Here is a 21,614-nt window from a genome sequence, read left to right on the forward strand (position 1 = left end):
AAGCTGAGGGTTGTAGTTGCTACTCTTGTTTCTCCTAGTCTTGTGGGATCATTGCTTCAGAATTTGGCCACCTTCTTTTGCTACTCTCTCAGCTGGTTTGTCTTTATTTTGTTTTTTAAGTGACTACAAAAATAGTGCCAGTTCTCTATTACCTTATGTGTCAAATGCCTAATAGAAACCAAGCAGAGCCAGACATTAGTGGCTCATGTTGTAATCCTAGATACACAGGAGGTGAGATCTGAGGATCTGGGTTCAAAGCCAGCCTGAGCAGACAAATCCAAGACTCCAATCTCTAATTAACAAGCAAAAGGCCTATAAGGGGAGGTGGGGGCTCAAGTGGTAATAATGCTCCAGCCTTGAGTGAAAAAGCTAATCAAGAGTATAAGGTTCTGAGTTCAAGACCCAGTACCAGCATGGGCATGACACAAGCTAATGCTGGTGGAAGGCTCTATAGTTAACCAACAAAAGATCATCTTCCCTTTCTAAAATATGTCCATTGCTTATGCATGAGAAAAGAGGAAGGTAAGGTTAGTGGGAGAGAGGAAGTGGTCAGTGGGAAAATGGCTACTGTTTTCCTATACTTTAAGACACATTTGAGAGTGATTTATTTCTACAACGAGATGTATATGAGTCTGTTGCTGTTACATTTGAAAAAATATCAGTCTGCCCTTACTCTGCATAAAGCTCTGGACACTCAAAGCCTTTATTCATTAATGAGGTTATTATTTGGAGATATATAATCATGCATTTATCATTTTAAAAGCTCTGGGAAATTCTATAGTGAGGGTGAAAATATTGTCCAAAAATTACTTCAAGGAAAACAAGGAGAGGAAATAGAGACAAACAGCTTTCAAATTGGCCTCCAAGAATTGTCTAATGTCAGAGTTGCTAGAGGTACATTTCATAAAATGCTATCTCCTGGCATGTATCCTCTCTGATAATGGACAAGGAGAGAATACCTCATGATGCCAGTTTGCCTTTGTGGCGAAGTCTCTGATGCTGAAAGAGACCTGACTTTTGCCGGAAGGCTTCTCCACACTCACTACACTCATACGTTTTTTCTTCATTGTGGATTCTTAAGTGCTGATCAAGATGTGAGTTTAGTCGGAAGGCTTTCTGGCATAATTTACATTTGAACGGTTTTTCTCCTGTGTGAATCCTGTGATGTCGAATAAGGTCTGAGGTCAAACTGAAGGCTTTTCCACATTCATTGCACCGATGGCTTTTGGAGTGACTATGGATTCTCTGATAGTGGGTGAGCAGCAGGGCTTTGCTGAAGGTCTTCCCACACTCCTTGCACTCACAGGGTTCCTCCTGACTGTGGATTCTTTGATGTCGATTGAGGTGAGAACTTCTCCTAAAGTTCTTCCCACAATGGATACACAGATAAGGTTTCTCTCCAGTATGGATTCGGAGATGTTCCAAAAGACCTGCGTTCTGGCTGAAGACTTTCCCACATTCTTTGCACTGATAAGGTTTCTCACCGAGATGGATTTTCTGATGTCTGATGAGGTGGGAACTCCTCTGAAAGACTTTGCCACACTCCTGGCATTGATGACCTTTCTCTCTGGAGAACATTTCCGGATGTGTGGTAACAGAACTCTGACACACTTCTGATGCACAGTGCTTTCCTCCTGGGTGGGGACTTGCACTTTCAGTCAGGCCAGAGCATTTACAGTCAGCTGTACCCTGGGGATTGTTCTGCTGCTTTTCCAAGTTAATGACCACGTGATGAGTCTCCATGAAATCAGGTATTTTCCTACATGGTTCCACTCTTTCACAGGATTCTGTCACTGCAACAAGCTTCATGTTCTCAGTCCTTGTCTCCTCACCTAAAACATGAAATATATATTATTTCTTCTTCTTGTGGAAAAGAATCTTCAAATAGGAGAAAAATGTAAAAGTGCTGTCTGTCATACCTTGTGACTGAGATCTGAGATCTGAGGTCTGAGAAATTGAGGTTCAAAGCCAGACTTTTATTTTTGATTAATCAAAAACCTGAAAGTGGAGCTGTGGCTCAAGTGGTAGAGTACTAGCCTTCACTTCAGCAAAAATATAAAAAGCTCTGGGACAGCTCACGGACCCTGAATTCAAGCCTCAAGACTGGCACAAAAAATTATATGTGGAATGATAAACAAGAAATTGTTAATGGAGAATGACTTTGGGGAAGGATATAACTTTGTGGTAGGCAGTGACTTATTTTAAATTGTTTATATTCTAGTGTGTAATATATAGCACATTCAGAGAAGCTAGCAAACTTCATTTTTTTTTTATGTACTGGAGTTTTAACTTAGAACCTTGAGTTTCCACTCTAGTCCTTTTTGCTTTCACTATTTTTTTGCATAGGGTCTTGCTTTTGTCTGGGAGTAGCCTGGGCTACAATCCTCCTATTTATTATTCCCTCATAGCTAAGGTGACAGACTGAGACAGCTTTTTTTTTTTTAATTGGTTAAGATGGAATCTTGAGGCCTTTTTTTGCCCCATATTGGTTTTGGACTGTGTTCCTCTCAATTTCACCCTACTGAGTATCTGGGATTACAGGCATGAGGACATGTCTTGTAAATGATTTGTAACAGGGGAAATACAAAAGCTAGGTGAATTGAAGACCCTTGCTCCTGTAAGAAAGGGTCACTTTTACTGTAGGTATGGTGCCAGTTTTGTCAACATAGAAGGGTACTTTAAGTCTCTGGGCTCAGTGACCTCACTAATAAAAAATAACAACAACAACAAAAAACAAAAACAAAAACACTGGACCTTCGACCTTGAGTGTAGCATGCTCAGGAAAGAAAGAAAACCTTGTATGAAAAAAAAAAATGTGTGAAAGCTTGGTCCCAGCTGGTGGTGCTCTTCACAGGTGATTGGGTCTTGAGGTTTATGACTTCATCTATGGACTAATCCCTTGGGGCTGAGAGATAAGCATCCGCTAGAACATACTTCTGTGAAGACTTTATTAATGCAAACTGCAAGTCACTGAAGGTGGTGCATTTTTTTCTATTTTTCATTTATTTTTGATATTTATCTATTTGGTTGTTTTTTCCATTTCAACAAATATTATTTTATATGATCAGGGGCCCAGAGGCATGAGAACTCATTTTTTTTGTGTGTGCCAGGACTGAGCTTGAACTCAGGGTTTCATGGTCTTACTTGGCTTTTGAGCTTAAGGTTGGCATTCTACTTCTTGACCATACTTCTACTTCTGGCTTTCTTTTGTTGTTTAATTGGAGATAAGAGTCTTTTTTTTGGGGGGGGGTCCGGTCATGGGGCCTGAACTCGGGGCCTGGGCTCTGTCCCTCAGCTCTTCAGCTCAAGGCTAGCGTTCTACCACTTGAGCCACAGTGCCACTTCTGGCTTTTTTCTTTTTGCTTATGTGGTACTGAGGAATCGAACCCAGGGCCTCATGCATGCAAGGCAAGCACTCTACCACTGAGCCACCTTCCCAGGCCCTTTTCAGTAGTTTTTTTTTTTTTGGGTCCAGTCGTGGGGCCTGAACTCTGGGCCTGGGCTCTGTCCCTCAGCTCTTCAGCTCAAGGCTAGCGCTCTACCACTTGAGCCACAGTGCCACTTCCGGCTTTTTTCTTGTTGCTTATGTGGTGCTGAGGAATCGAACCCAGGGCCTCAGGCATGCAAGGCAAGCGCTATACCACTGAGGCACCTTCCCAGCCTGAGATAAGAGTCTTAAAGATTTTTCTGTCCAGGCTGGCTTCAAACCTTGCTGCTCAGAGCTCAGCCTCCTGGGTAGCTAGGATTACAGATATAAACTATTAGTGCCCAGCTTGGAATTTTTCAAACATTAGAAAAAAAGTAAGGACTGGAGGCTTGCCTTAAGAGGTAGAACCTGCCTTGAACTGGGAGTTCAAGTCCCAGTACCACTCAAAAAAATAAATAAAAGAGCAAGATTAGCAAGATCACAGATCACTAAAGGTTTTTTAAAGAGCAAAGAAAAATTGAAGAATGTGTGTTTAAATGATGGAGAATTATCAAAAGGAAACATGGCTTCAGTGGAAGAACTAAGGTAACACTAAAGAGAGAGAAAGACAAGGGAGAGAAATGATACTTGTTTTACATGTGTGAAAACTCTTTGGCTAACTGGGAGCTGGTGGCTGAAAGAGGCTGAAATCTGAGGATCACAGTTCAAAGCCAGTCCAGGCAAGAAACTCTGTGAGAGTCTAATCTCCCATAAACAAGTCAGAAAAAGCTGGAAGTGGTGTTGTGGCTCATGTGGTAGAATGCTAGCCTTGAACAAAAATGTTTCAGGGATAGCACCCAGGCCCTAAATTCAAGTCCCAGGATTGGGACAAGAACAAAACAAAACAATAAAAACAAACCCCTACCTCACTGCATGGTATAGTGATGAACTTAACTGATATAAATTATACTTCAATAAACCTGACAGAATGAAAACACAAATCCCCAAGGATGATGAAGCAGTGGGAGCTGCACAGCTTAACCCACCTCCCATGTGAAAATTTGCAACTCAGTTCTTACCCTTCTCTTTCTTAGGTTTCTGAACTTCACAGTCAGGCAGGACCCTCTGTTCCAGAACTACTTTGAGAGAAGCTGTTTCTTCCACCAGCAGCTTATCTTTCTTTTCCTTGTCTGGATCCTAGAGACAATTAGGTACATGTAGAGACAATCAGGTATATGTAAATATAATTAGTTGCATGTGGGCTTAGAAAAAGAAAAGACTCAGGCTGGGAATGTGGTTTAGTGGTAGTGCTTACCTAGCATGCATGAAGCCCTGGGTTCTATTCCTCAGTACCACATACACAGAAGTGGCGCTGTGGCTTAAGTGGTCGAGTGCTAGCCTTGAGCAAATAAGCTCAGGGACAGTGCCCAGGCCCTGAGTTCAAGCCCCAGGACTGGTGAAGACAACAACAACAAAAAGACCACAACCATAGAAAAGAGAACAAAGAAATGTCAAGAATCAGGAGCACATTTCATTTCCTCCCAGCAGAGGTCAGGTAGGTTAAAAAAAACCTTCAGAGATAAATGAACACTCAGACATGCAAGAAATTGAACACACGCTTAGCTATTCTCTGCCCACTGCTACACTGATGAACACCTGTCTGGCCAGAGATTCCTGCTTCCGTGTAAAAGAGGACATTTGACCCTTACCTCCTGTTGTTCTGTTTCTCCATGTTTCAGCTGCAAATCCTCCAGTACAACAACCAGGTCTTCTGCATTCTCTGGGTGATGCTCCCATACCTGAGACTGGAGCTCCTCAGGCAGGATGGTCAGAAACTGCTCCAGCACCAGCAACTCCAGGATCTGTTCCTTGGTGTGGGTCTCCGGCTGCAGCCATTGTCGGCAGAGCTCTCTGAGTCGGTGCAAAGCCTCTCGGGGTCCTGCAGTTTCTTCATAGCGCAACTGTCTGAATTGTTTGCACAGTGGTTCCTGTCCATCGTCTCTGTTGTTGTTACCTTGCAATGTGAATTCCTGTTTCCAAATAGAGCAGTTATAAAAAAGACTTAAAGGCCAATTCTGATAAAAGTGTTGGCACTTCATTTGGGCCTGTAGCTATTTCCTTTGGTACCTTAAACTTTGAGATAACTCTGCACATAGATATGTTGTTAATCATTTTTTAAATGTCTATGTAAAAATGATTAGTATAGGCCGATGTGTGTGTGTGTGTGTGTGTGTGTGTGTGTGTGTGTGTGTGTGTGTGTGTGTGTGCATGCACCAGTACTAAGACCTGAACTCAGGGCCTGAGTGTGTTTGTTGAGCTTGCAGTCTATCCCTTGTGCCACAGCTCCACTTCTGGCTTTTTGGTTTCTAATTGGAAACAAGAGTCTTATGGACTTTTCTACCTGGGCTGGCTTCAAAGTACAGTCCTCAGCTGTCAGCTTCTTGAATAGTTAGATTTACAGGAGTGAGCCACTGGCATCTGGCTCATGCCTGTAACCCTAGCTACTCAGGAGGCTGAGATCTGAGGTACGCAGTTTGAAATCAGCTTGGGCAGGAAAGTCCATGAGACTCCAATAAACCACTCAGAAAAAGCCAAAAGTGGCACTATGGCTCAAGTGGTAGAGTGCTAGCCTTGAGCACAAAAACTCAGGGAACTCAGAGTTCAAGTTCCAGGACCAGAAAAACAGACAAACAAACAAACAACAAAAACTAAGGACAGATAGGAATAACCAAGGCAGAGTGCTAGTGGTTCATGCCTGAAATCTTTATTCAGGAGGCTGACATCTGAAGATCAAAGTTGAACCCAGTCCAGGCAGAGGCATCAAGTACTAGTGAAGCAAGAATGCAAGATCCTGAATTTAAGACCCATTACTGGCACAAAAGAGAGAAGAGAGGGAGAGAAATAAAGAGGGGGGGTAAGAAAGAGAATGAGAGAGAGAGAGAGAGAGAGAGAGAGAGAGAGAGAGAGAGAGAGAGAGAGAGAGAGAGAGAGAGAGAGAGAGAGAGAGAGGTAACTAAGGTACTTTCATGATGCCCAGAACAGCAAGTCTTTTTTTTTTTTTTTTGGCTCCGGTCGTGGGGCCTGAACTCTGGGCCTGGGCGCTGTCCCTCAGCTCTTCAGCTCAAGGCTAGCACTCTACCACTTGAGCCACAGTGCCTATCTCCGGCTTTTTTCTTTTTGCTTATGTGGTGCTGAGGAATCGAACCCAGGGCCTCAGGCATGCAAGGCAAGCACTCTACCACTGAGCCATCTTCCCAGCCCCTAGAACAGCAAGTCTTGCAGGCACACAACCCTGTGATATGAATCTGTTCCCCAAGTAGGAGCAATTATGCCCTGAAGGTGGGAGAACTGAAATGACTTCCTTAAATAATAATGACTTCCTTGGAGCCAGCAAGACTTGCAGAACTAGACTTGGCACAAAGATCACCCAGACTGCAGTTTGTCAAGACTGCTTGATTATAAGTACATATCTTGTCCCTCTCAACACCAGCTTTTGTCTTTCCCCAGTAAATCCTAAATATTTTGACAGAATCCTGAAGACAGTGCTTCTCCAGTTTCTCCTCAGTGAAGTCACTCTGAATAATAAGTTTCTTGCTTGCTTCACCACCACACATCTCTGACTGGACACCAAATCTGGTCTGCTGGTATGCTCAGAGTCAGACCTCTGAACCAGGATTCTGGTAGTAGAGCTCCTCTCTCTTCTGATTCAGAGGAGTTAAGAAATGAAAACTCACCAATACTGTTGCCATCCCCAGCTTCAGATTGCTCTCTCTATTTGGAGAACTTTGACCAGATCCTCAAGGATGCTCCTAAAAATAGAATAACAAAAACGACCCAAACAGTTAATACTAGTACCAGTAGTAGAAGTAATGGCAATGACCTTTTACCTGGGCTGGCCTCAGCCTCTTATGCTCAAGCAATCCTCCTATCTCAGCTTCCCAAGTGGCTGGGACTATAGAAATGCCCACCATGTCCTGTTTAATGCCAGTATTCTCAATGGAAGTGAAAGGGTCCAAGAAAATAATGATTATGAGCTAGAAAGTTGGTGGCATGATGATTCGTATGTTAGTTCTGGGCCACTGGATATTGAGATATTTGGTTAAACATTATTCTGGATATTTCCGTGTGCTTTTGGATGAGACTAATATTTAGCCTGAAGAGTGAGTGAGTGAAACCTTTTAAGTATTCTTGATTTCATTTTCATCCTGACAGCCTGTTCTCATTCATGAGTTGTCAGCTAAAGATGCTTTAAAATGGAAGTCAAATCATGTCTTTTCTGTTAGGTTTCATTGGCCATCACCATGGCCTCTATTTTGAGACTCCAGATCAGTATTTTGCTTGGCAATCACCTAGCCTACCTACCCCAACTGCCCTTTAGGCCATGACCAATTAGCACATTATCTGGCCCCATCAGTCCAAATAAAGCTAGTCTCCATACCTCAATACCTCTTCAGGTCTTTCCCACTAATCCACTGGAAATACCTTCAGTCTGTAAGTGGTTGGTCATCCTTAGCAGGTTTTTCTCCCAAATAAACCTGTGTTGTTCTTGAGGGTCTTTTTGCCTATTTTCTATGTTTTTTGAATCTTTTTTTTTTCTGCTTAAAAATCTTCCAAAGCCAGGCGCCACTGGTTCATGCCTGTAATCGTAAGTTACTCAGGAGGTTGGGATCTGAGGATCATGGTTCAAAGCCAGCTCAGGCAGCAAAGTCTCTGAGACTTATTTCCAATTAATCATTAAAAAGATAGAAGTAGAGCTGTGGCTCAAACACTAGAGTTCTGGCCTTGAGTAAAAAAGCTTAGGGACAGCACCCCAGCCTTGAGTTCAAGCTCCAGGACCTGCACAAAAAAAGAGGGGGGGGGAGAAAAAGAGAGAGAGAAAGAGAAAGAGAGAGAGAGAAAGAGAAAGAGAGAGAGAGAAAGAGAAAGAGAGAGAGAGAAAGAGAGAGAGAGAGAGAGAGAGGGGGGACAGAAAGAAAGAAAAGGAAGAAAGGTCTTCTAAGGTGCAGGAGGCTGAGATCTGCAGATTGTAGTGAGAAGCCAGTTGGTACAGAAAAGTCTGTGTCAGACTCTTATGTTGAATGAACCAGCAAAAACCCGAAATTGGAGGCTTAGCTCTAGTGGTAAAAACACCAGCCTTTCAAAAAAAAAGGTGAGGGAGAGGGACAGTACCTTAGAGTTCAAGCCCGGGACAGTACCTTAGAATTCAATCCCTAGTATCTGCAACAGAGAGAGAGAGAGAGAGAGAGAGAGAGAGAGAGAGAGAGAGAGAGAGAGAGAGAGAGAGAGAGAGAGAGAGAGAGAGAGAGAGAGAGAGAGCGCTTATAAAATTCACACCAAGAAAGAACTAATTCTATTCTTTACACAACAGAATGTTCACTTTCTACATGCGTAATCTCTCTGCTGTAGTCCTCTCCAGTTACCCTAATTTGCTGCACTCAAATCACTCTGGTCTCGCTGTTATTATTCAAGTGTGACAAGCTTCAGGTTTTGGCTTTTGCATTGGCCACTTCACTGCCTTGAAATCTCAGCCACTCAAAAGCCATCCAGGAGTTTTCATGTCCCTGTTTTCTGTCACCATTATCTTCTCAGTGGGACCTATCTTTGATATTGGGACCTGTCTAAAATTGTGTTCAATGGAGGTAAAAAATCCAGCAGAAGGCTGTGCCAGTGAACTAGGCTGCCGGCTTTATCCCTTTCACTGGTCCCAGGACTGGCCCCTCCTCTCCAGCCGCGAATCCCACTTCCAATTCCCAGGACCTCAAGATGAGGGAATGCTGCTCTGCACCCGCGGGAAAGCCACCACTTCCAAACCCGACAGGCCGCGGCTCTGCCCTAACTGAAGCCCACACATCACTCACTCGATTAAAGGCCCGGCTGGAGCAGCCGATGCTGGCAAACCGCGCGTTACCTTTCCTCCGCGGGCCAGATCCGGTTCCCCAAGCACTTTGGACTGTACTCTAGGACACGACTCCTTGCTGTCCAGCTACGGCCTCTGGGCGAGGGCAAGGTGGTTCCGCCCACCGAGACCCAGCGGCAGGCAATGAGCATGCGCGGGCGTGTGACTTCTGGCCTGTGGCTGTTTTCTTTTCAAAGCTGGGATTTTATTCATTTCAAAACGGGTCAGTTGGATGTTATCACAAATAGCTGCCTTCCCACTTTACTCATACATAAAAGCATCGTATTCTTTGCAGTTAAATCATCAAACACAATGACAAAAGTGTCAAAAGTATTGAAAAAGTCATTATTTGAAAATTTAGACGGTTTGAATGACAAAAAAGCCTATTATTGCAGGAGAGAATAATCAAAAATATTTTTGTTTGTAATAAATGTAGGGTACAAGGAGCGAAAAAAAAGCATCATATATCAATAGCAAAATCATTTTAGAGCTAGGCCCTGGTAGCTCACACCTGTAATCCTAGCTACTCAGGAGGCTGAGATCACTATTGGGAGTTAGCCTGGGCAGAAAAGTCCAAGAAACCTTTATCTCCAATTAACCATTAAAAACAAAACAAAGAAAATAAAAAGTCATGCCAGAAATAGAGCTGTGGCTCAATTGACAGAGCATTAGTCTTAAGGAAAAATCAAACAAGGGGCAGTTCCCAGTCCATGAGCTCAAGCCCCAGTACTAGTACTAAATAAATACATTTTTAGAGAAATAGTGCCTCTTGACAACCTTACCACTTTTTTTTTCTTTTGTCAGTCTGGTCATGGGGCTTGAACTCTGGGCCTGGGCGCTGTTCATCAGCTCTTCAGCTCAAGGCAAATGCTCTACCACTTGAGCCGTAGCACCACTTCTGGCTTTCTGGTGATTTATTGGAGATAAGAGTCATGGACTTTCCTGCCTGGCTGGCTTTGAACTGCGATTCTCAGATATCAGCCTCCTGAGTAGTTAGGATTACAGGTGTGAACCACCAGCAATGGTTCACAAACTTTTTACTGTTTTTTTTTTTTTTTTTTGGTCCGGTCGTGGGGCCTGAACTCTGGGCCTAGGTGCTGTCCCTCAGCTCTTCAGCTCAAGGCTAGCGCTCTACTTGAGCCACAGCGCCACTTCTGGCTTTTTTCTTTTTGCTTATGTGGTGCTGAGGATGAGGAATTGAACCCAAGGCCTCATACATGCAAGGCAAGCGCTCTACCACTGAGCCACCTTCCCAGCCCTGGTTCACAAACTTTTTAAAAATAGTTTTTCAATAAAATAAACTTAAAAATCTGAACACAGTTTTCTATTTATTAGCTGATACTTTTGAAATATTATTAAGTAGCACAAGAACAATTATACTATGCCATATGTCCATAAATAAAATGAAAACATAAAAAGTCAAAAACAAGAAGTTCAATTGTAACAGGGAGAGTTGTATTTATTTTTCTCCTTGGGTGTCAAAAGCCTGAAAGTACCTTTAAAAATTTAACTTAAAAATTTTTTCTTAAGTCAAGCAAATCCAGTAACTATACGAATTTTATCAACTAGAAACAAGTTAATTGTGTTTTTTGTTTTTGTCCATTGTGGGGCTTGAACTCTGGGCCTGGGCACCGTCCCTGAGTTTTTCAGCTCATGGTGAGTGCTTTACCACTTGAGGCACAGCACCACTTCTGGTGTTCTGGTGGTTAACTGGAGATAAGAATCTCATGGAATTTCCTGCTTCAGCTGGCTTTGAACCATGATGCTCAGATCTCAGCCTCCTGAGCAGCTAGGATTACAGGCATGAGCGCCACTGGCCCCTGGCCCAAGTTAATTCATTTTTTAAGGGAAACTCATACATCTGATTTAATTGTTTAACTGAGGGCTAAAAGAATACAGGTGATAAGTCCTTAGGAGCTGAAAAAGTTGTTTTTGTTTTTGAGGCCAGATCCTCCGGCCTCAGCCTCCCAAGTACTTAGAACTACAGATACACACAATAAAGTGTGTGGCAACATTTACACTTTTCGTGTGTGTGTGTGTGTGTGTGTGTGTGTGTGTGTGTGTGTGTGCTGGTCCTGGGGCTTGATCTCAGGGCCTGGGTGTTGTCCCTGAGCTGTTTTTGCTCAAGACTAGCCCTCTACCAATTGAGCCACGGCACCATTTCTGGCTTTTTGGTCATTAATTGGAGATAAAAGTCCCCAAGCTGGCTTTGAACTGTGATCTTCAGATCTCAGCCAAAGTAGCTAGGACTACAGGCATGAGCCACCAGCACCCTGTAAGGTTTGTTTTTTTACTTTATTACTCTGTGTATATCTTTGGGAGGGACAATAGTAGAAAAAATAAAAATTAATATCATTTTTTGCCACATCAGAACCAATAGCTGGGTATTGTGATGCATGCTGGAAGTATAAGAGGATCACAGTCCAGACTAACTTGGCCATATATATGAGACCTTATGGGAAAAATTACTAAAGCAAAAAGGCATAGGGGTGTGGCTCCAGTGACAGAATGCCTATATAAGTGTATCGTAGTAAGTTCAAATGCTAGTACTACTTCTTCCCAAAAAATTTTAGCTCAGCTTGTTTGGCAATATTATGGTTTGATATTACATGTCCCTCAAAGGCTCATGAGTTGAAGCTTGGTTGCTAGCCTAAAACACTCAATATTGGAATGTGTTGAAACTTTTAAAAATTAGTCTAGTCATAGAAAGTATGCCCTTGAAGGGATATCAAGACCCAAACTATTATACTCTTATTCTTTTGCTTCCTTGTTGCCATGATATAAAGTTTTTTCCTTTTCTCCTTTGTTCTCCATCATGTGTTCTGCCCTGCCCTAGGTGCAAAATGCCCTAGGTCCAATCAACCATGGACTAAACCCTCTAAAACTAAGCTAATATAAGCTAATATAAATGTTTCCTTTTTTTTTTTTTTTTTTTTGCCTGTCATGGAGTTAAACTCTGGGCCTGGGTGCTGTCCCTGAGCTCTTCAGCTCAAGGCTAGTGCCTTACCACTTGAGCCCCAGTGCCACTTCTGGTTTTCTAGTGGTTGTGGATTTTCCTGCCAGGGCTGGCTTTGAATGGTGATCCTCAGATCTCAGCCTCCTGAGTAGCTAGGATTACAGGCATGAGCCACTGGTACCCCAGCTCCTTTTTTTTTTTTTGGTCCGGTTGTGGGGCTTGAACTCTGGGCCTGAGCACTGTCCCTCAGCTCTTCAGCTCAAGGCTAGTGCCCTACCACTTGAGCCACAGCGCCACTTCCGGCTTTTTTCTTTTTGCTTATGTGGTGCTGAGGAATCGAACCCAGGGCCTCAGGCATAGCAAGGCAAGCGCTCTACCACTGAGCCAACTTCCCAGCCACCCCGCTTTTTTAAATTTCAGTATTTTGTTATAGCATAGGAAGCTGAATAGAAAACTTTAATTTTTCAAGCTTTATATATTTTCTTTACTAAGCTGCTGACAGCTAAAGTTTAGAAATAATTACCCTGTGTTGTGGAACTTTTCAAAATTATCACAAGCCAGGTGCCAGTGGCTAATACCTGTAATCCTATCAGTCCTGAGATCTGAGGACTGAAATTTGAAGTCAGCTAAAGCAGACAAATTTGTACCTTTTCCCAAGTGAGAAAGGCAAAGATAACTGTTTTGTTACTATTAAGGAGTCTTTCTAGGATTTGTAGGACAATATAATCATCTCACAGAAAACAAAGTCAATATACAAATAAGAGACGTGTCCAAGACATGTGATAAAGAGCTAATGTTTTATTATTTGAAGAGTTTTTATGATCAAGAAAAAAGACCAATGACCCTATAGAAGACTGAACAAGTTATAATGTGAGTTTACACTAAAAAGACTGCAAAAAATTATACATAAAAATGCTGTACCTTATTCTTAATTAAAAAAGCAATTTTTACCTAACAGATTAACATAGATTAAAACGCTTTTTGAAAGTAGAGTATCAGTGATGATACTGGTCTGCAAACTTATAAAACTTATTTTAAGAGATAACAGTAATATCTATTAAAAACTGAGAACACAGCTTAAATATGATATTCTTAGTCCTTTCCTGACAGTCATTTGAGGAAAGTTTTGTTTTTAATCTCTACCCTCATATTTCTTCATAGCACAGTAAAATTTGCAATGATTTGTTAACTTTTAAAACTGTCTTCCAGTAGAATGTACATTTCTATCATGCCAAAGATCAAGGCTAATGTATTCTTTGGTTTATCCCCAGAACTTTTCACACATGTCTTATTGCTTATGACATAGTAGGCACCTAATCAGTGTTTTTCTTTGGCTCAATAATTCCATTTCAAGGTGACCATTTCTCCATTTAGGAGACTTTTGCCACAATAATTCCATTTTTTTTTTTTTTTAGTGCTGAAAGGTAGGCTATTTTATTATTTTCCATTATGTTGCTTTACTTTTTTTTCCATCCCTTTTTATTTATTTTTTAAATTTTTTATTGTAAAGATACTATACAGAGGGTTACAGTTACATGAGTGAGGTAATGAGTACACTTCCTCTTGAACATTGTTACCCCCTCCATTGTTTTCCCCCTACCATCCCCTCCCTCCCTCCCTTCCCCAAGGTTTTTTTTTTTTTTTTGATTGTGATTAAGTGATTACTTAATTTCCAGAAATTCACAGTATTGTGGAATAATGATGCTCATTTAAAGTCACAAGTTCATTCTAACTTTCCTGGAGCAAATTGTCTATCACAGTCTGTAATATATAACGGTGCTCATATGTTATATACCATATATGTGATCAGCAGCATGGGGATATTTAGTAGTGGTTCAACCAGATGAGTGGGAGTTCTTTGTTTCTTAAGTCCTGTTAGTTTTGTCATATCACCTAACATTTTGGATTCATCATCCACTTATCAGGGAGACCATGTACTGTTTGTCTCTTCGTTCTTGGCTTACCTCGCTCAACATGATTCCTTCTAGCTCCATCCATTTCCCTGCAAATGCCATTATTTTGTCATTTCTAATGGCTGCATAATATTCCATTGTGTATAGATACCACAATTTTTGGATCCATTCATCTGTGGTGGGGCATCTAGGTTGTTTCCATATCCTAGCTATTGCGAACAGTGCTGCAATAAACATGGAGGTGCACGTGTCCTTGTATATTGGTTCCTGTTGTTCAGGGTAGATGCCTAGAAGTGGTATGACTGGGTCGTAAGGGAGGTCAATCTTTAGCTTTCTAAGGACCCTCCAGACTGCTTTCCAAAGTGGTTGTATGAGTGTACATTCCCACCAGCAGTGTAATAGCGTTCCTTGTTCTCCACATCCCCTCCAGCATTTGTCGTTGGCTGATTTGTGGATGTGGGACATTCTGACTGGGGTAAGGGGCTATCTCAGGGTTGTCTTTATTTGCATTTCCTTCACCACCAGGGATGATGAACATTTCCTCATGTGTTTCTTTGCCATTTTTATTTCTTCATTTGAGAAGTCCCTCTTTAGTTCCCTTGCCCATTTAGTAATTGGTTTGTTGGGTTTGGGAGGGATTAGTTTCTTGAGTTCCTTGTATATACAGGATGTTAACCCCTTGTCTGATATATTGCTGGTAAATATTTTTTCCCAATTAGTTGGTTGTCTTTCTAGCTTGGTTGCGATAGCTTTATCTGTGCAGAAGCTTTTTATTTTAAGGTAGTCCCATTTGTCGAGTCTCTCTCCAATTTGTTGTGACCCTGGGACTCAGTTCAGGAAGTTCCTTCCTGTGCCTATTAGTTCAAGTGTCTCTCCTACTCTGTCCTGCAGTAGTTTCAGAGATTCAGGTTTAATGTTAAGGTCTTTAATCCATTTTGAGTTGATGTTGGTGCATGGTGATAGGCTGGGGTCCACTTTTAGTTTTCTGCATGTGGCTGCCCAGTTTTCCCAGCACCAGCGGTTGAAGAGGCTGTGTTTCTTCCATTGTATGTCTCGGCTCCTTTGTCGAATATCAGCTGGCTGTAGGCCTGTGGATTTATTTCTGGATCTTCTATTCTGTTCCATTGGTCTTTGGGTCTGTTTTTGTGCCAGTACCATGCTGTCTTTGTTATTATAGCTCTGTAGTAGAGTTTGAAGTTCGGCATGGATAGCCCTCCCATATTGTCTTTATCCCCTAGAATTGTTTTGGCTATTCTAGGTCTTTTGTTGTTCCATATGAATTTTTGGACTGTTTTCTGTATTTCAGTGATGTACGTCATTGGGATTTTAATAGGAATTGCGTTGAATTTGTATATTAGTTTTGGAAGTATTACCATCTTTACTATATTAAGTCGGCCTATCCAGGAGCATGGGAGGTCTTTCCATTTCCTAGTGTCTTCTGCAATTTCTTTCTTTAACTTTTTATAGTTCTCATTAAATAGTTCTTTTACATCTTTGGTTAGGTTAATTCCTAAATATTTTATTTTTCGGGAGGTTATTGTGAATGGGGTTGCTCCCTTTATTTCCCTCTCTTCCTGTACATTATCAGTGTATAGGAAGGCAACTGATTTTTGTGGGTTTATTTTGTATCCTGCTATTTTGCCGAAGTGATTTATGATTTCTAAGAGTTTGGGGATGGAGTTTTTGGGATCGTGGAGGTATAGTATCATGTCGTCTGCAAAAAGGGATAGTTTAACTTCTTCTTTCCCTATGCGGATCCCTTTAATGTCTTTTTCTTGCCTTATTGCCCTGGCTAAGGGTTCTAGGACTATATTGAAGAGGAGTGGAGACAGTGGGCATCCTTGCCTTGTTCCTGATTTTAGGAGAATTGGTTGTAGCTTTTCCCCATTAAGTATAATATTGGCTATTGGTCTGTCATAAATGGCTTTTATTGTTTTTAGAAATGTTCCTTCTATTCCTATTTTCTCCAGAGCTTTTAGCATGAATGAATGTTGAATTTTGTCAAAGGCCTTTTCTGCATCTGTAGCGATAATCATGTGATTCTTGACCTTGGCTCTGTTGATATGTTGACTTACGTATGTTAAACCATCCCTGTGTCTCTGGGATGAAGCCTACCTGGTCATAGTGAATTTTTTTTTATGTGTTTCTGGATTCTGTTAGCTAGAATCTTGTTAAGGATCTTTGCATCCGTGTTCATCAAGGAGATTGGCCTGTAATTCTCCTTTTTGGTTGGGTCTTTGCCTGGTTTGGGGATGAGTGTGATATTGGCTTCGTAGAATGAGTTTGGGATAGCTCCTTCCTTCTCTGTTTCTCTGAAGAGTTTGAGGAGTATGGGTATTAGTTCTTGTTTAAAGGTTTTATAGAATTCTGCTGTGAATCCATCTGGTCCTGGGCTTTTTTTTGTTGGAAGACTTTTGATAGCTTCCTGTATCTCATTATAGGATATTGGCTTATTTAATTGGTTAACTTCTTCTTTGCTCAGTTTGGGCAACTTGTATTTCTCTAAAAATGCATCCATTTCTGCCCGATTTTCTTCCTTTAGAGAGTATAGCTTTTGAAAGTAGTCTGTTAGAATTGTTTGGATATCTTGGGTACGTGTGGTGATGTTTCCGGTGGCATCCCTAATCCTATTAATATGGGTTTCCTCTCTTCTTTTTTAAATTAATCTAGCCAATGGGCCATCAATTTTGTTTATTTTTTCAAAGAACCGCTTTTTGTTTGGTTTATTTTGGTTATGGTTTTCTGATTTTCTAATTGGTTAATCTCTGCTTTTAATTTGGTTATCTGGCTTCGTCTAGTAGCTTTAGGTCCCATTTTTTCTTGTTTTTCTAGCTGTTTTAATTGCAACATGAGATTATTTACTTGGTCTGTCTCCATTCTCTTGATGTGGGCACTGAGGGCAATAAATTTGCCCCTCAGGACTGCTTTTGCTGTGTCCCACAGGTTTCTTTGTGAGGTGTTTTCATTTTCATTGAGTTGTAGGAAATGCTTTATTTCTTCTCTGATCTCTTCTGTTATCCAGGCATTGTTAAGGAGTGTGCTGTTCAATTTCCATGTATTAGAGAAATTTCTGCGGTATGCTTTGTTATTGAGAGCTAGCTTGATTCCACTGTGGTCAGATAGGATACAGGGGATTATGTCGATCCCTTTGTATTTGCTTAAGTTCCTTGCATGAACTATGATATGGTCTATTTTGGAGAAAGTTCTGTGAGCTGCTGAGAAGAATGTGTACTGTGTTGTTTTAGGGTGAAATACTCGGTAGATGTCAGTTAATTCCGCTTGAAGTATGGCCTCTCTTAATTCGGTAGCTTCTTTGCCAATCCTCTGGTTGGTAGACCTGTCCTTTGGTGAGAGTGGTGTGTTAAAGTCTCCTAGTATTATCGTATTGGGATCTATTTTATTCTGTAAGTTTGAGAGCATTTGTTTGACATATCTGGGTGCACCAATATTTGGGGCATATAAGTTGATGATGGTTATATCCTCCTCTTGGATTGTTCCCTTTATTAATATGTAGTGTCCGTCCTTGTCTTTCTGTACTGATTTTAATGAAAAGTTTATTTTGTCAGATATCAGGATAGCTACACCTGCTTTCTTACTGGGGGCGTTTGATTGGTAGATCTTTTTCCACCCCTTCACTCTGAGTTTGTTTGTATGTTTGGCTGAGAGGTGGGTCTCCTGAAGGCAACAGATGGATGGGTCTTGTTTTCTTATCCAGTCCTCAGTTCGTTTTCTTTTAATTGGCGAGTTCAGCCCATTTATATTAAGAGAAAGTATAGAGAGATTCATTGTTGTCCCTGCCATTCCGTTTTCCTAAGTTTTTCTTTTTTCCTTTCCTCCTGTGCTTGCTCAGTTAGACTTTGAGTAACGCCTGTTTGGGGCAGGCCCCAGTTCCTGGCTGCTTTCTTCAGGTTGTGTCCCCCCTCTTAGAATTCTTTGTAATGCTGGCTTAATGTTTATGTATTCATTTAGTTTTTCTTTGCTATTAAAAGTTTTCAGTTCTCCATCAAATGTGAATGCTAGCTTTGCCGGGTAGATCAGTCTGGGTTGGCAGTTATTGGCTCTCAGGGCTCGTATGGTGCTTTCCCAGGCTTTTCTTGCATTCATTGTGTGGAGAGATCTGCAGTAATTCTTATTTTTTTCCCATTGTAGTATAGCTCCTTCTTCATTTTTGCTGCATGCAGGATTGTTTCCTTATTATTCAGATCTATCATTTTTACTATAATGTGTCTAGAAGTGTTTCTCCTGGGGTCTTGCTTGTTGGGTGTTCGATAAGCTTTTGTGATGTAGTTAAGATGGTCGTTTTTGAGGTGGGGAAAATTTTCATTGATTATATTGTTAAATAGGTGTTGCATTCCCTTGCTCTGGAATTCCTCACCTTCGTCCACTCCGATTATGCGAAGGTTAATTTTTTTAGCATTATCTGCTTGCTCTTGAATATCCCTTTGGTTTAATTTGAGTGATTTTTCCATATCTGTCACTTTTTGGTCCAGTTGGTGTATTCTGTCTTCTGTATCTGACACTCTACCTTCCATTTCGTTCACTCTGTTGACAGTGGCTTCTATTGTGGTTTGCATGGAGGAAATGGATCCCTTTATGGATTCAATGTTGGTTCTCAGAGTACTGATCTCACCTCTCAATGAGGTATGCATTACCTCTAATTTGGCGTTTATCTCACTTCTTACTGAGGTTTGTGCAGCTTCTATTTTTGCATGCATCTCTTGTTTGATACCCTGTATCTCTTTGGATAGTTCATCCTTGTGCTCTTTCAATTTCTGATCAATTTCTCACTTTATTTCTTGAGTCATTGCCTCCAGCAACCCTTGGAAGTAGCCTTTGTCTTCCATTCCTGCTTTGCTCCCACTGGGGCTCTCCCCTGTGTGGCTGCTGGCTTTTGAGGTGAGCTTGCTGTCCTGGGTGGTAGTAAACCTTGTGATTTTTCTCTGTGATTTTCACATGGAGGTTCAGGAGACTGCTCTTCAATTTTGTTTTGGTGTGTCTGTCTTTGCTTGGTTGCTGATTCTGTATTGGTAGAGAGAGTCTGTGCCTGATCTGGGTTCTGTTGGGAGCCTATTTCCAGCTGCTATTCTGACTTACTTAGGATTCTCAGCTCTCTGCTGTAGATTGCTGGCAGTTCCCGCCTTTGGAAGGGTTGAGCAGCCTAGACTGCTTGTGTTTGCTCCTACGGGTGCTCTTGTGAAGAACAGATGCTCTGGATGCACTCTCCCAAATGCTGGAGTCTGCTATGGGCTCCTGATGTGTTTTTGTTTATTTGTTTTGGGCTGGTTGTGGGCTTGAACTCTAGGTTTGGGTGCTGTCCCTCAGCTTTTCAGCTCAAGGCTGGCACCCTACCGTTTGAGCCACAGCACCACTTCTGACCCTTTTTGCTTTTGTGATGCTGAGGAATCAGATCCAGGGCCTCATACATCCAAGACTATCACTCTATTGCTGAGCCGCCTTAACAGTCTGAGCTCCTGCTTACTATCAGGTGCTGGCAGCCTGTGTTGCCCAATTCCCAGTCTAGGGTATATGGGTGGAGTTTTGGTGGGGTTTGGGCTTCTCTTGTCCTGGGCCTCCAGGTCTTTTGTTGTCACAGGCGTGCTTCCCGGGGGAGTGTTGTTTCCTGGTTTTCTCCCCTCTGTTGAGGCGTATGCTCAGCTTTTTACTTCAATTGGGAGGAGTTGGTTGTGTTGTTCAGGCGCCGGATCCCCGGGCCTGGTTCCGGCCCCAGCCTGGGGCGCGCTTGTTAGGCCTGTGCTGATGTGTATACCCCCTAGGTTATGCAGCCTGGAGCGCACTCGTTAGGCCTGTGCTGATGTGTATACCACCTAGGTTATACAGCCTGGGGGACACAGTTCAAATTTCTTCTACTGTTGGTAGTCTTGACCCAGGGGCGCTGTTCCTGGCTTGGGCATTTAAGCTCCCTTCCAGGGGTGCTCTTGCTCTAGCCTGGCCAGCTGAGTGTGCTCCACAGGTTGGTGGAGCTCTCAAACAGTTCCCAGTTTTAGTGGGTCCTGTGGTCCGGGTGCTGGGGTAGGGAGTCTAGGTCAGGGTCTGGGGATTCCCTCCAGCTCTGGTCTCCCTTGAGGGATACACTTCCCCTGTGGGGTACTCACCCTGGAGCTGGTTGTTTCTGTGTGGTGTAGGTCGTCAGTTGTTGTTGCAATCCGGGCTGGGTTGGGCGGTGGTGGCTCTGTGTGATTCTTTTCTGTCTCTGCCTCTGTCGAAGCTGTCGGGTCAAGAGTGTCCACGCTCAGGCAGCTTCTTCGCGGTACCTGTGGGGCCCGAGTGACCCCGCCGGGTCGTTGCGATGTGATCGGGCGGGTGGGTGGTCTGCAGACAGGTCCCTTTGTCGCGCTGCTGGCCGAGCGGCTTTGGCGGGATGGAACCTCTCTGCTCAGGTGGAGAGTGCTGGATCTTTGCGATCGCGATCAGGCAGGCCGGGTGGTCTGCCGACAGGTCCTTTTGTCACTCTGCTGATGCCGAGCGGCTTTGGCGGGATGGAGCCTCTCTGCTCGGGTGGAGAGTGAGGGGTGGGGGTGGGATCCTCGTGGAGACTCCCGGCTGGTAGGTTTCTCTGTTCCTGGCGATCTGCTGTTCTGCAAACCAGTACCTGATGTTCTGAAAGCGGCCCCCTGTGTCTCTGCTGTGTCTCTGGGGCTCCCGCAGCCGCCCCCGCCGGGCCGGCTGGCCGGCGGCTTGGCGCACTGCCGCGCGGCCAGTAAAGGTTGGGGGAGGGGTCTTCGCTTTTTTCTGTTCTGAAATTCTTCTTTTCCTCTCTTTCTTTTTTTGTTATTCTCTGCTTCTGGTTTTTCTCTGAGTGTTCGTCTTTTTGTTGTTGTCGGTCTCTTGGGGAGATTAAGCGTTGGAACTCGAACTCTCTTTTTGGTTGGAGAGAGCTGTGGCGTTTCCCTACTGCCCCGTCGCCATCTTGGTCCCCCCCATCCAATAATTCCATTTTATAAAAATATGCTACATATATATTGTCACACATCCATGGAGATTTTCACTACAGTACTGTGTAATAACAAAATAAGAGGAATGTCTCAACTATCCAATAACATATGGGCCTTCTCAAACAGATAGCAATCCCTATGAAGGACAAAGAATAGATGCAGACCCAAAGCCACAACTTAAAATATGTTGTATGTTAAAAATAAGTACTCTTTCTCTTAGCTTCCCCCCAAAACTTGCCTGCTATCTGTATTTTTAAATGTATACTCTTTTTGATCCCCTTACTCTCTTGGTAATCTCATAAGACTCAAAACCTTGGATGAAAGAAGAAAAGCTGGCCACCAGTGGCTCATGCTTGTAATCTTACTGAGAAAGCTGTGGTCTGAGGACTGAGGTTTGAAGCCCAGGCAGGAAAAGTTCTTGATGCTTATCTTCAATTAACCATGGAAGTGGAGCTATGGCTCAAGTGGCAGAATGTTAATCTTGAGCACA

At 42.7% G+C, this 21,614-nt stretch overlaps 1 protein-coding gene across 5 annotated transcripts; it reads right to left on the reverse strand.

Annotated features, from left to right (window-relative positions):
- Positions 1-289: 289 nt before the first annotated feature.
- On the reverse strand, positions 290-20,368 carry Zscan26 (zinc finger and SCAN domain containing 26). Of its 5 annotated transcripts, none has more exons than XM_070024348.1 (5): positions 20,285-20,368; positions 7,141-7,215; positions 5,116-5,436; positions 4,486-4,603; positions 290-1,832 (listed from the first exon to the last, which is right to left on the reverse strand). In XM_070024348.1, the coding sequence occupies exons 2-5, from the start codon at positions 7,153-7,155 to the stop codon at positions 961-963; spliced, it is 1,326 nt and encodes a 441-aa protein (XP_069880449.1). In that variant the 5' UTR covers positions 7,156-7,215; positions 20,285-20,368; the 3' UTR covers positions 290-960. The 5 variants fall into 5 exon arrangements, with proteins under 5 accessions (XP_069880449.1, XP_069880446.1, XP_069880444.1 ...); XM_070024345.1 differs by lacking the exon at positions 20,285-20,368 and adding an exon at positions 9,315-9,408; XM_070024343.1 differs by lacking the exon at positions 20,285-20,368 and adding an exon at positions 9,265-9,408.
- Positions 20,369-21,614: the final 1,246 nt, after the last annotated feature.

Source organism: Dipodomys merriami, unplaced genomic scaffold (genome assembly GCF_024711535.1).
Source record: "Dipodomys merriami isolate MVZ:Mamm:240054 unplaced genomic scaffold, mDipMer1.0.p SCAF_16, whole genome shotgun sequence".
Classification (NCBI taxonomy): Eukaryota; Metazoa; Chordata; class Mammalia; order Rodentia; family Heteromyidae; genus Dipodomys; species Dipodomys merriami.